This window comes from Amphiprion ocellaris, chromosome 17, assembly GCF_022539595.1.
Source record: "Amphiprion ocellaris isolate individual 3 ecotype Okinawa chromosome 17, ASM2253959v1, whole genome shotgun sequence".
NCBI lineage: Eukaryota > Metazoa > Chordata > Actinopteri > Pomacentridae > Amphiprion > Amphiprion ocellaris.
This window is the reverse complement of record NC_072782.1, coordinates 13,997,932-14,010,855: the sequence shown is the minus strand read 5'-3', so window position 1 is coordinate 14,010,855 and position 12,924 is coordinate 13,997,932. Positions and strand designations below refer to the sequence as shown.

The 12,924-nt window shown below is 40.4% G+C and overlaps 1 protein-coding gene across 1 annotated transcript in view; it reads right to left on the bottom strand.

The window, feature by feature from the left end:
- col27a1a (collagen, type XXVII, alpha 1a) overlaps positions 1–12,924 on the bottom strand; it is a 77,145-nt gene that overhangs the window by 6,922 nt on the left and 57,299 nt on the right. Inside the window, exons 28-48 of the mRNA XM_023272217.3 lie at positions 12,445–12,498; positions 8,333–8,386; positions 8,044–8,088; positions 7,077–7,121; positions 6,935–6,988; positions 4,785–4,838; positions 4,368–4,421; positions 3,971–4,024; positions 3,814–3,867; positions 3,588–3,695; positions 3,414–3,467; positions 3,192–3,299; positions 3,022–3,075; positions 2,861–2,914; positions 2,598–2,654; positions 2,436–2,489; positions 2,297–2,350; positions 2,123–2,176; positions 1,173–1,226; positions 823–930; positions 220–327 (exon numbers count right to left, since the gene is read on the bottom strand). Of these exons, the coding sequence (XP_023127985.2) occupies positions 220–327; positions 823–930; positions 1,173–1,226; positions 2,123–2,176; positions 2,297–2,350; positions 2,436–2,489; positions 2,598–2,654; positions 2,861–2,914; positions 3,022–3,075; positions 3,192–3,299; positions 3,414–3,467; positions 3,588–3,695; positions 3,814–3,867; positions 3,971–4,024; positions 4,368–4,421; positions 4,785–4,838; positions 6,935–6,988; positions 7,077–7,121; positions 8,044–8,088; positions 8,333–8,386; positions 12,445–12,498 (1,335 nt within the window). The remainder of the gene's footprint in view (positions 1–219; positions 328–822; positions 931–1,172; positions 1,227–2,122; positions 2,177–2,296; positions 2,351–2,435; positions 2,490–2,597; positions 2,655–2,860; positions 2,915–3,021; positions 3,076–3,191; positions 3,300–3,413; positions 3,468–3,587; positions 3,696–3,813; positions 3,868–3,970; positions 4,025–4,367; positions 4,422–4,784; positions 4,839–6,934; positions 6,989–7,076; positions 7,122–8,043; positions 8,089–8,332; positions 8,387–12,444; positions 12,499–12,924) is intronic.

The following is a 12,924-nucleotide window of genomic DNA, read 5'->3' as shown; positions in this document are numbered from 1 at the left end:
AAGAAGAAACAAAAAGCACTTCTTCTGGACAAATAGGTCTACAAAAAAGACATGTACATAGTAGTAATGAGGACATATACTGACTCTTGTCATACCCATATATTCATTACAGAAGTGAGTTAATACAGCTATCGCTCACTTGTATCCAAGCAGTAATTTTTTGCTATAAGTATTGTTTAATGAGGATGCACAATCAAGCACACTACTTTTTCCTTATACCTTTGGTCCAATGACACCCTGATCTCCTGGGAGTCCTGGAACGCCAGTTTTACCACGTGAGCCAGCTTTACCAGGAAGACCAGCCTCCCCATCATCACCGTGTTCTCCCTGGATACATGATTAGACAGTTAGATGAAAAAGGATATTCCCATGAATCAGCCACAAACATGCTTTTGTCCTGATAGTAATTCAGCATTAAAATGTCAAAATGAATCTGCCCAGCTGTCTGTTTATTATTTTGGGCCAGAGTAGAATGTCTCAACATCTACTGGTCAGATTGACATGAAATTCACTGAATACATTCATGTTCTCCAGAGGATCATACCTTTCCATTTTAGACACTTTGAACATTTGCTCTAGCACTACTCTCTGGTCAAAATGTCAACTTTTAGCAAGTGATGTATTCATGGTTCCATAAGGATAAACCTTAACAAAGTGTAATGACCAGGTGAACCTCCCTCTGGACAAACAAGGTATTTTTACACAACAGTCAAGACTAGAGATACAGCAGAGTTATTGAGTTACTGTTTGCCTGTCCAACACATTAGGAAATAGGACAAATTAATCAACATGTGACTAAGAAGATTTTTTTGAATGTCTCACCGGCATGCCTTTACTGCCATCTTTTCCTGGGACTCCATCGACTCCGGGCGCACCTTCCTGTCCCTCTGGGCCCACCACACCTCTGGGACCAGGAGGACCACCACCACCCTGAGGAGACAATTGAGCTTATCACACAAGCAGACTGAGCAGAGCACAACTAGACTGATTGCTACAGACTTCTTTTTGTAGCATATTTTACTTGATAATATTAACACACTAGTTTTTACCTGTCTATCTGAATCCATCTATATTTTGTTTGTGCCTTATTTCCAGGTATATGTGCAAAGAGTACACATTTTATCAGGGCTGAGAGTATCTAAAATTCTTAACTTTGATAATCAGTGACTTACCTCTGATCCTCTGGTTCCTTTTTGTCCTGACTGGCCCTTTTTGCCTTTCTGACCCTTAACAGAGAGAAAAAGGAATTTTAAATGTGCAACAAATCATTTTAGAAGTAATTTTTATTGATTAATACTGTTCTGTACTGAAATTTCTGGTTTTCAAAACACTACTATGCTATTCAGTGAACACTGGCAACGCAACATGCAAAAGATAGCATGACATTTGTGTTGGCAGGCCAAAATTTGCCTATGACAGCACTGTACTACTGTATTATTGCTCTATATACGAGCTGCTTATAACTGCTTCACTTTTGTTTCTTCTGATGTGCAACGTTAGCTAACTGTCTTGCTTTGGAAGAGACCTGCTGATGTTTGTGCAACTTCATGATCAGTGACAAATGTAAACAAAATCAGTCAAATATTGCTCTTTTACCTGACTTAGTTAGAATTTGAATCAGTTACAGCTTGCAGTGGTAGAAGAAGTATTAAAAGGAGTATCAATACTGTGCAGAAACAATGAAAGTAAATGGCAATGCACACATTAAAAATATTCAGTAGCATTAATGTACACTTAAATGTAAAATTACTCCTTATTCAGAATGGCCCTTTCCTAAATAATGTAAAAACTTTGGATTATAGCTATTAAAACATTACTTTCTGCATCACAAATGTTTCAATTCAAAAGAAATGTTCATCACAATGTACCAGTTGATAATGTTAGGGCTAATTTTTTGCTGAATATCACCACCAGGAACTTACTTTCCACCACCTAAAACACGAACATACTGAATTTCATGCCCTAATTAAAACCTGAACAATTGGAACACTCGAGGTGATGAAATAAACTAAACTAAACAGGGCTTCATATCAGACTGTAAATCCTCAATCATACACACAGAAGCAAAATCGTCTTCTACCACACATAGCAAACACACAAAATGTTTTTTTCACATCCTTACTTGATCTCCTTTGGCCCCTTTGGGTCCTTGCTGCCCTCGAGGCCCAGGTTGTCCCTGAAATTGGCAGATATGTAAATGAGAGCATATATACAACCTGTTTGAACATGCTTGCTGTTTGTTTGTGAAGACTTAATGACAGAACTGTGTTTTGAAATCACAACTTTTGACACTCACTGGTTGCCCAGGAGCTCCAGGTCTGCCTCGCTCTCCATCCACACCTATCTGGCCCTTAAACACAATCACAGGATATTAACATCAAATACCAAACCCCCAAATAAACCATTTTAAAATCATCAGGAGTGATGCTACTTACTTTGTATCCTGGATCCCCTGATTCACCTCTCTCACCTCTGTCACCTGGAAGTCCCTGAAAAAACAACAAATATATGACTAAACTGTACATTATCTAATTTCTGCAACTTTGTAGAAAACAAACAGGAGAAGGAGAAAGAAAAGTAAGTCAGGTGTGACTTACTATGTCACCTGGAGGACCTGGAGGACCCTCTACCTTCCCATCATCCCCCTGCTCGCCCTGCAGACACAAATCAGACCAATTAGACGTTTTATGTAAGACAGACATTCCTGATGGTTTTGAGCTCCTCAGCTTTAGGAATGTCTCATAAAATGTTACATATCTAAATGGCTCTGAGGTTTACTGGGGGCAGACTGAGGATCTGACTTAAAGTACAGAGGAAGGAATAAGACATTCATGTTGCACGTAAAATGAACCAGGTGTACCTTTTCACCTTTTGGTCCTGGAGACCCTTGGAGGCCTTGTGATCCCTGATGGCCCTGCAAAGAAAGACACCAGAGATCATGTTATGTAAAAGGACTATATCAAATAACCATATCAGGCTTGTTTAATTTTTAATGCTGTTCACTAAGATCCTAACACTCACCTCATAACCTGCAATACCAGGTTCCCCTTGTTGACCCATTCGACCAGGAGCTCCCTAAAGAGAACAAATATTGAATCCTCAGCCATATCATCTATTAGATCATCATTATGCAAAGAGTTTGTGATTTTAAGAGTTTCTGACAATATTCACATCATTACTGTTCCACTCACCACATGTCCAATTGTTCCTCTGGACCCCTTTTGCCCAACAAAACCAGGTGGTCCAGTCTTTCCCACGGTTCCAGTCTCCCCAAGGTGACCTTGTTGACCTTTGGCACCCTAAACAGAGGATAAGTTAAAGAGTACTTATTACCTATACAGCGTGTCTGTGTCATTACTTGTGAGTACTTGTGTTTGTTAAAGGTTTCATCTGGTGTCAGAGATCAATAGTACCTTTGGCCCTAGCTTGCCTCGTTCCCCAAATTTGCCAGGTTTCCCTTCTGGACCCTATAGTCAGAACAAAAAAAAAAAAAACATTAAGAAATGACTAAGGAGGTTAGAGAGTGGAGAAAGTCAGTTTATATAAATGTGTGTGCATGAATTTAAGCAGAAATACAGGTGATGTACCCTGACGCCAGTGAGTCCAGGACTTCCAGGTGGGCCTTCCTTTCCCTTTAGTCCAATTTCACCCTTTTCTCCCTTGTCGCCCTCCTGACCCATATCGCCTTTATCACCCTGAGCAAACACACATAACAGCAAGACTCCATTTAATCTTATATACCTGTATTTTTTATAGCTTTTGGCTCCATGTCCTAAACATGCAACATCAAGAACAAATTGGAAAACATTTCACCTTGGTTCCATCTGGACCCGCTGGACCAGCTTCCCCCTCGAGGCCTGGCTCTCCCTGCACACACACACAGAAATGTATATACAAGTTCCTGAAATGAGAAGTAGTGCCACCTGCAAGGAATAACAGATATTTGCTAGTTTAATTCGGATAAACATACCCGCTGTCCTATTAGCCCCTGCTCTCCGATGTTCCCAGCAGGTCCGATAGGTCCCTGACAAACACAGACATTAACAGACATTAAACTTTGAATTGACATATTTAGTACGCACGCATTTGTCACCCCCAATAAAAACAGGAGGAAGGAAAAGACTTGAAGAAAAATGCTATGACATTATGAATAGACTAAACAGTGGCTCAGGCAGTGGGGGTTCTTCACTCCAAAATACAGATTATGATCTCATACAGCTACTGAATTGTGGAAAATGTAATTAGATCCATAAATGTATCATTATATTTTCAATTGTCACCTGGTGCCTGAACACTGTGCACAAGCTGGTGCATAAAATTGTTTGTTCGTGCATCTGGATGTAACTGCAACAGCATTACTGCCTCACCTTCTCCCCTGGCTCGCCTGGCAGCCCTGGTTCACCCTCTTTGCCTGGAGGACCCTTCAAAAATACACAGAGAATGAAGGGAGGAAAATGGTGAATGACTCTGGACCAAAAATAAGGGCTAATTGCTCTTTGGCGTGACATGTGAACAATACGTCAAGGGTGAGTTCCATTTTGTATTGTCACAAGAGGGGAAAGAGTGGAAGAATGAAATTTAATTGGACGGATTGCTTAAAACCAAGAGCGTTATTGATCGAGTGGGATCGGATGAACAGATGTTGCATATTTAATCATTTAAATTTCACAATGGCCTTTTTGTGTGTGTGTGTCAATGTACACCGTGACCTTATGCATGTGGAATATGAGTACATGCATGTGTTTAAACGTGTGTGCATGAGTGTTGTTTATAAAGTGTCTCACCTTTTGACCAATTTCTCCCAAGAGTCCCACAGTCCCAGGTGGCCCAGATGATCCCTATAGATGACAACACAGGTGCTTGAATGATAATCGGATCAAAAACCAATCAGAGATGTTCCACACTCATCCGAATCAGTTTGTTACGCACAAAAAAATCGACAACCTCTGGCTGATGTTGACTGCAAATGAGCCAATGGCAGATAAATCAGTAAGCCATCTGTAGAGAGTTTGGCTGAAAGAGCCACGAAATCTGCTTCTAAAACACTGATGCTTTGCCATGGATACTTATTAATCTACGTGTATGTGAATAATGTTTGCTCCCTGGTTGACTTGCATTCGGTTCAAACAATAGTAAAGATAAAAAATAAAGTCACTTGTGTGGTCTTTCATTTGCATTCTTGGTTATGAGCCCAAAAGTCAGTTAACAACAGAACTCAGAAGTGTGTTGCATCAGTGGAAGCAGCTATGCAGCATAAGAGATGAAACAATGGAGAATGATAGGGAGGGACAAAAAAGGTCCAAGCTTAATTTATTTGTATCTGTAGGAAATTGAATAACGAATAAATAAATAATCTTGGGCTGTACAGTGGCTCCGTGGTTAGAACTGTTGCCTTGCAGCTAGAAGATCCCCAGTTCATGTCATGGCCTAGGCCTGGGATCTTTGTGCGTGGAGTTTGCATGTTCTCCCTGTGCCAGGTTCTCCGTCTTCCTCCCACAGTCCAAAGACATACTGAGGCTAACTGGTGATTCTAAATTGTCCGTAGGTGTGAATGTGAGTGCACGTGTTTGTCTCTATGTGTAGCCCTGTGATAGACTGGTGACCTGTCCAGGGTGTCCTCTGCCTTCGCCCTGAGTCAGCTGGGATAGACTCCAGCCAGGACCCTAATGAGGATTAAACGGTGTATAGATAATGGATGGAAGGATGGATAAATAATCTTCTGTCTAGTTTGTGCAATGTTGTTATGACTTATTCATCTGAGCAATGGCGGCTGGAACTAAACTATGTTTATACAGTTTCATTCTGCAATTTGTGTAGATCGGACTGGTGATTACATCACTGAATCGATGAAAGCAAACACTGATGCCGTTTTTGCAGAAGGCCTCACAGTTCAAAGTTCACATTCGTGTCAATAACTGTTGCAAAATATTTGTTAGATTGCACATTTTCCATTGTTTGACCTTGAATTTATGTAACTTCACATGTATATATGAAATACTATACAGTATATACACTTCTATTGACGCAAACCCTCTGCTGACAAAGTGCAAAACTATGCAAATGTAAAACATATTCTACAGGATGCTTTTCAATAAAATCATGCACTTGTACATTTCCCATAAATATGCAAACTTACACCCCTACAAACCAAGATACATTTGAAACTCAGTCTATCACATAATGGTAGTCTTTACTACTGCAGATATAAACTGCTGGCTTTATGAAGTAGACTGCCTGAGGTTTTAGGCTACTGTTTAATGTTTTAATAGGAACCAGGTGAATATTAACCCATGATTATTTTATACGAATGTAAACAAAGAGAAGCTCGGTGCCTGTCTGTAACACTGCTGAGCTAAACTCAGCATGCATGCAGACTGACACATCTTCTACACCTCTGTTTCTGTTCTGCCTCTCAAATTCCTCATAAAAAAACTCACGAAGGACAGTAAATCTTTTACAGTAGAGATTGAATTCATTACAGCTATAATAGCATCTAGTTTACTTGCAAGTTCAGCAGTTTAGTGCGAGTATTGCTTGTAGTTCACTTTGCTGCCACTACAGGAGCAGATGTGTGAAGGATGAGACAATTCTCTGGCCACTCAGGAGGAAACATTTAATACTGGGGAATATATATTTTAATAAGCACTAAAATATGTCTCATAAACTACCTACTGGCTGTTATAACTTGGAGTTAACAGGACTGGGCAGAGTAAACCTGGCTGCTGTTTGGTGCCAAAGAGAAACTAATAAAACTTTCTGAATAGGGGAGAGGAAAAGTTTGATGAGCTGCAGTGAGAATATTGCAAAAGACTAAAAAAAAAGACAGAGAGTGAGGGAGAGGGAAAGAAAGAGAGTCAGCATGATGAAGATGTCGAGACAGTGAAGATGTAAATATGCTAAGAAGATGAGAAAAATGGATGGAAAAAAGTCATACCGGCTCGCCTGGTATTCCCTTGTCCCCTGGAGGTCCTGAAGGCCCTTGGATACCCTGGAGATAGAAAAAAAGAAATGAATTCGGAACACAGATACATGCAAACACCAACAGTTATCTCTACATATGAGTATAATGAACTTACAGGAAAACCTTTAGGCCCAGTTTCCCCTGGTTCTCCAATCTTTCCCTGGTGGGAGAATGTGTAAAACAGGATTAATTGTATCAGGCCTCATCAGTGGAGAATATGTTATGTTGAAGACATGTTGTGAAACCTGTTTCTCTCTTAAATAAAGTATATTAATAAATAGATTCAACTTAATACAAATGAGAGAGGCTTATATGCCTTGTTTCAGGCACTCGCTGCATTTAAAGACTTGTTATAATAATCATCCATGAATACAATATCTAATCTGCACAACACAAAATAAACAGGGACAAGAAGTTGTTTGTCCTTCCGTCTGTCACTTGCTCAGAAAAAATCCACAAAAACTACCATGACAAATTTCATTAAACTCTCAAGGGCACAATAATCCCCCACTATATTTTTGTGCACATCAAGACTTCTTTCCTTATAATTGTGAGGTAGCAAATTTACCTTAGCAGAAGATGTTCTTTTGAATGCCCCTTCTAGTTATTTGTACAATCTTTTCTTTCCTTTTCTGCCATTCTCTGTCTTTCTACATGTCACTCATTTCTTCCTTTTTGCCCTAAAGTTAATATACAGGCTCCTACCATATTAGATTTACAAGCCTCTCTGTAAATAAAGATGATTAGATTGATTGGGAACACATGCCCAAATACTTTCAGAAGTCAAGTGGAGTTTCAGAAGTTTAATTGCTCACAGATAAATATTTGTAAATCCCACCAATGAGCCGTGAAAAAACACCAAGCTGCCCTGCATGTAAATCTGGCTCACAGCTGAAACCTCCCAGTGACAGCTTTCTCTCCTCCAGAGTAACATACTGTTTCTGACTGTGGGGCCTCCACACTGCTGGTATCATGCAGGTCGTCTAAATCACGCTGATGTCTCACCCCTCCAGAGGAACATAAGCACCAAAAAATATATGAGAGGAAGGAGTGGCAAAGTAGAAGGTACCCCAGAGCTTTACCTGTGGTCCAGGGAAACCTATTTTTCCTGGTGGGCCGTCAGGACCCTGTGGAGAGAAGGAAGGATAAGAGAAAGCTAGAGTCTAGACATCAATTTGTTGTATATTTCCTGCCTTGTGAGTGGAATGAGAAAATATGCAAACTGCTATTTCTAGTGCACATGATCTATTTTTCACTCTTAGGCATCTATTATGTATGAGGAATTTGACATTTTTGTGCTTTTATGTGCTATTTTATGACCATTACTCAGGTGTTTGCACAATTAGATTCTGTGCATGCCAGCATCCTTACCTTCTTGCCCTCTAACCCGTTCTCTCCTGTTGGACCGTCAGGCCCTCTCGCGCCCTGAAACACAAGACAGCTGTCACTTCACCAACAGAGGTCACTGTAACACTGCCAGACAGCCACAACACACTGTAAACAAACATTTCTGTACAGCCTGACACAACATGTCAGAGGTTGTATGAGGGTTATGAAGCCTGTAAACTGCAGGGTAACTAAGAAAGTAATTATAATTGTGTGTGCAAAAGTAAATGCGCATGTCTCTGAATAGAAGGTTGGTTTAAAAACAGCAATATGACTTCTGGATAGGGCGTCACACATGGCACTGACGGTCATTGATCTCTGATTTGCATTATTTTAATAGTAGACTCAGGGCACACAGGCAGAGCACACAGAGTTCACACCTAAACACACTTGCACTGCCAGAACAGTCCGACTGTTTAGATTACAAGGGTGCAACTGTCAAACAAAATCTAAAAGTGCTTAAAGGCCTGCTAGTCCAGTGAGCAGTGATAACAAATGGGAGGCAGGCACTGGACCAATACTGTCCATCTGCTCTGCATCTGCACCCAGATAAGTTTCCCATCTATGCTCCTGAGATGATGCTCACTAACTGATCATCAACTCTGTGGGTCAATCTCATGTTACAGTGGTTATAAATAATGACTGTGAAGCTGAGAAATCAAATATAAAATGACGCAGCCACAAAAGAGGCCTTGTTGTGTGAGTGATTGATGGCTGGGCACAGTGGGAGCTTGGCCCATTGAGAACACCACTAACCAAAGTGCTATAAGCCTATTATACATAGAGCTGGATGAGCACTGCTCATTAACATTCCTGTCTGGGTACCTGCTACCCGCTGGTTGCGTTTACATAGCCTGATTAGCCAATGTGTACAAAACATTTCATCCTATCCAGCTACTGAAAAACACTGAAAAAGTTATGCTCCAAATGAATTCATTACATGAAGTTACAGCAACTTTCTGACCCGTTTCAAACAAAGTCAGAAATGAAACACCAGGAGCATTAATTCAGAACAATCAGCATTAACTATATAAACCAGCTCCAAAGCAACCATGGGCTGCCAAGAGGGAGGAATGATGAGAAGAATATGCTCTTCAATATGGAAAACATTTGTGCAGGATTTGTTGGTTAAACGTCATGAGGATGTACAAAGCATGATTAGTCAGACTGGTGATTCCTCGTGGCTTAGAGCCACAAGTTTGCATCAACAAGTTTTAATATTCAATAAGCATGCAAATAAAACACAGACGCAGAAACAGAGGCAGCAGTGGTGCTACCTTTCTGATGCCAACGTGCAGTTTTATCTCCTCTTTCTGATTCCAAAATATGTCCATGTTAGAAAACAGTCTAGTGTCATATCTGAGTAGAGCCAGATGTTGCATTTCTGTCAACAACAAGGCTCCGTGCTTCAAGCCAAGTAGCAAACATTTAAAAGACATATGGTGTTAAAATCTGTGTAAAAGTCTCTAGTTGTATAAAGTCTCATTTTACACTAAGAAGTTTAAATCAGGAGCATGAAGAGAAGCACATCACATCATTTTTCTCTTCTAAAGGGACATTAAATTGCCTGTCTCAACTTAAACTTCATGGTGTTTTAAGAGAAATCAAGACATATCAAATGAAACCTAGTTTATTGTGAGCTTATTTACTAAATTAAACAAGGCAAATAGACTGTTTAGGCAGCAGTGGTGAAATATGTGTGTGTCTGTGGTTGTAAGATCACAGCTGTCAGAACTCCCTCTGTGTCTCCTGGCCTGCTACACTCATGTTTCTAATCTCAGTCTACCCAACATAAGTCATGAAGCAGCCAGCAGGCAGATTTACTGGCAGTGGACGCTGCTGACATTAGCATTAACTAAAAACCCAGCTTGAGACATTAGCGAGTGTCCAGAGCAAACACAGAGAGGCCCATCTCCAATGGATGCATCAAATAAAGAAGCTCAGTGGTTTTTTATCCCACTTTCTAGCTGGCTCAATTGAACATAGCAATAAACATCCTCTATTGAAAGCTTTTGAAAATGACAGCATCTGCACATCACAAGAGTAAAAAAGCAGAAGGAGAAGCTGAGATGTGTTTAAAGCTGTCAAGCAAAAGTGACCACAAACACTACTGCCACCATCTCCCTCCAAATTCGTTATTATTTCCACCACATTCACTTTGAATGCACCTGAGTACCCTTGGTGAAAGGTGAATTCAAGAATTTATTTGCTATATGTTGTTCCAGAGGCCAGATTTTATGAGCAACATTATTTAAGGTATCAAATTTCTGTTGACGGTATTCATCCAGCTGTTATTCAATGCTCTGCTGGTTTTCATCTTTCACAAAATACTCTGGAGTTGTATACAATTTCCCTTGCACTGAGGCTGCAAAGCTGGATTTCCCATATCTCAGTACTGGGAAACTGTGTAACAGGTTTTAACAGAGAAAAAGTAATAACATTCCTAGAAAAATATGTTACAGGTGTAACTTGTTCTGTTAAAAGGATTTTGGAGGGTATAAAATACAACCCTTCCAAATTATTAAAATTTTAGTCACTAAATATTAAAACACTTGCCAGGTCAAATACGAGAAATACAGTCAAACCTTAAATCAATGTCATAACTCTTGGACTCTTTCATGTGCCACAATATTTAATATGAGTCACTTTACTGTTACTCCAGTGTGATTTAAAGGTGGAATTTTCCAGTGATTAACCATATGATCGTAAAATGACCGTTATCAAAGTCATAAGACATTTAATATTCCTAATTCAGTGTACATAATTCGATTAAATCAGATCAGTGTTATAGATAAGTGTGTCCTGCGTGTTGTTAAAAAAAGGAGCAGTGAAGGGGATCTTAGGCTGTCTTGCGGATCTCTCAAGACAGAGTCACCTCTAGCCACAATATTTTAAATGTATTATTGAAATAATTGCTCGGGACAATGCAGTAAGTGGCTGGATATTGGTAGAAACACGTCACTACATTCCTTCTAACTTCTATGTCCTTTCAATCCAGTGTTAATATCACTCATGTTCTATAGTTGTGTAATCTACTAAAAATGCTTGGTGAAAAAAAATATGTGGCGGAACCTCCTAAAAAAACAAAAAGAGTCATTTATTGAGTAGATTCTAAGCGTCTTTTTACAGTGTGCAGACACTGATTGCTCCTACAGAAGTATCAGTGAGCCACCTAAACATAATGCTGCCATAATAAATTACATTTGTATTACCTGTCATTGATAATGCAAAACTTCTGCAATAATTCTGTGTAATTATACGCTATTTATCACATTATTGCCAAAACTGAAACATAAAGTGATAGACTGTGCAGATGCAATGCGTTTAATGTGTATGCCAAATACTAAAGTGTTTACTGGAGGTTTCAAGGAATACATGCTAAATGTCCTTTCAAAGGGACAGCACATTTACAAACAATACAACATAGAGCTGCATGTCTTAAAAAGGTTACAAGTATAAAGCTGCGACAGTTTTTTAAAAGAATGATGTATTAATTGTTTGCAGAAGTGTAAATATTAATGAAACTCGAGGAAAGCTAATGCAAACCTTTGTTAATCCCCCTATAAATCCTGTTTCCCCAGTTCACTATATTTATCTGAAGGCAGCATTCAGATTAATCACAAAAGCCAGGTCACAGTTTCCAACCACAACAGAAGTCATGAAGTTGGACTGACGACAGATCCCTCCTACAACCAGAAGCCATTGTTCCGTTGTGATGGAATAAAAAATGTCTCGTTTTACATTATTGGAGCTCTTCCAGCAGTTATAATGAGCTCGGAAAAAGGATGAAACAGACTCATTCTTCAACTCTGAACCTTCATATGTGCTGCGCGAGCACCCATTGTCCGTTAAACACACATGACATCAGTTCAGAGGCAGTTCCATATCACTTCATTATGTTCACCCACTGACATTTTCCAACAGCCCAGCGACAGCATTAGGACATGGCTCCTACAAACACACATCGAAGCATACACAAAACAGAATGTGAATGCACACTCGGTTGCCAAGTTCTGCTCTTAAGGCTGAGAAATGTGACATGGTGACTGTAGAACACCAGGCAACACTTCATCTGCAAAAACAACCCTCAAACTTACCCGTAAGCCTTTAGGTCCTCTGGTACCGGTTGGCCCAGTCGCTCCAGGAGGGCCCTGACGAACAAAGGAAGAAACGGGGATAGAGAGGAAAAGAGGGGGGGAGAGGGAAAAAGGGGAAGGAGAGATATAACAAAGGTTTACACTGACAGTCCACAGAGCCCCCTGGCTGTTGACCCTGGGGGGCAGCCCGACCTCGGGAACACACTATGGGTTTTGTTGTTAGATCTGTCACTCACACCAATTAAAGGGTCTGCTCTGGAATCCTGTCCTGCTGCACCCCAAAGCCTCGTATTTATGTTTGTTTTGGTGGCTCAGTGGCCCCCACCATCAACCAGTGCTCGGCCGGCTCTCTGTCAAACCCGGCCACGGCGAAGAGACAGCGAGGGGAAACCGGGGGCAGCTTCTAATTGGTTATAGGTGTTGGGCTTTTGACTGACAGGAGGGTAATGCGGGTTCAGCAGGAGGCTGCCAGCTCTCATA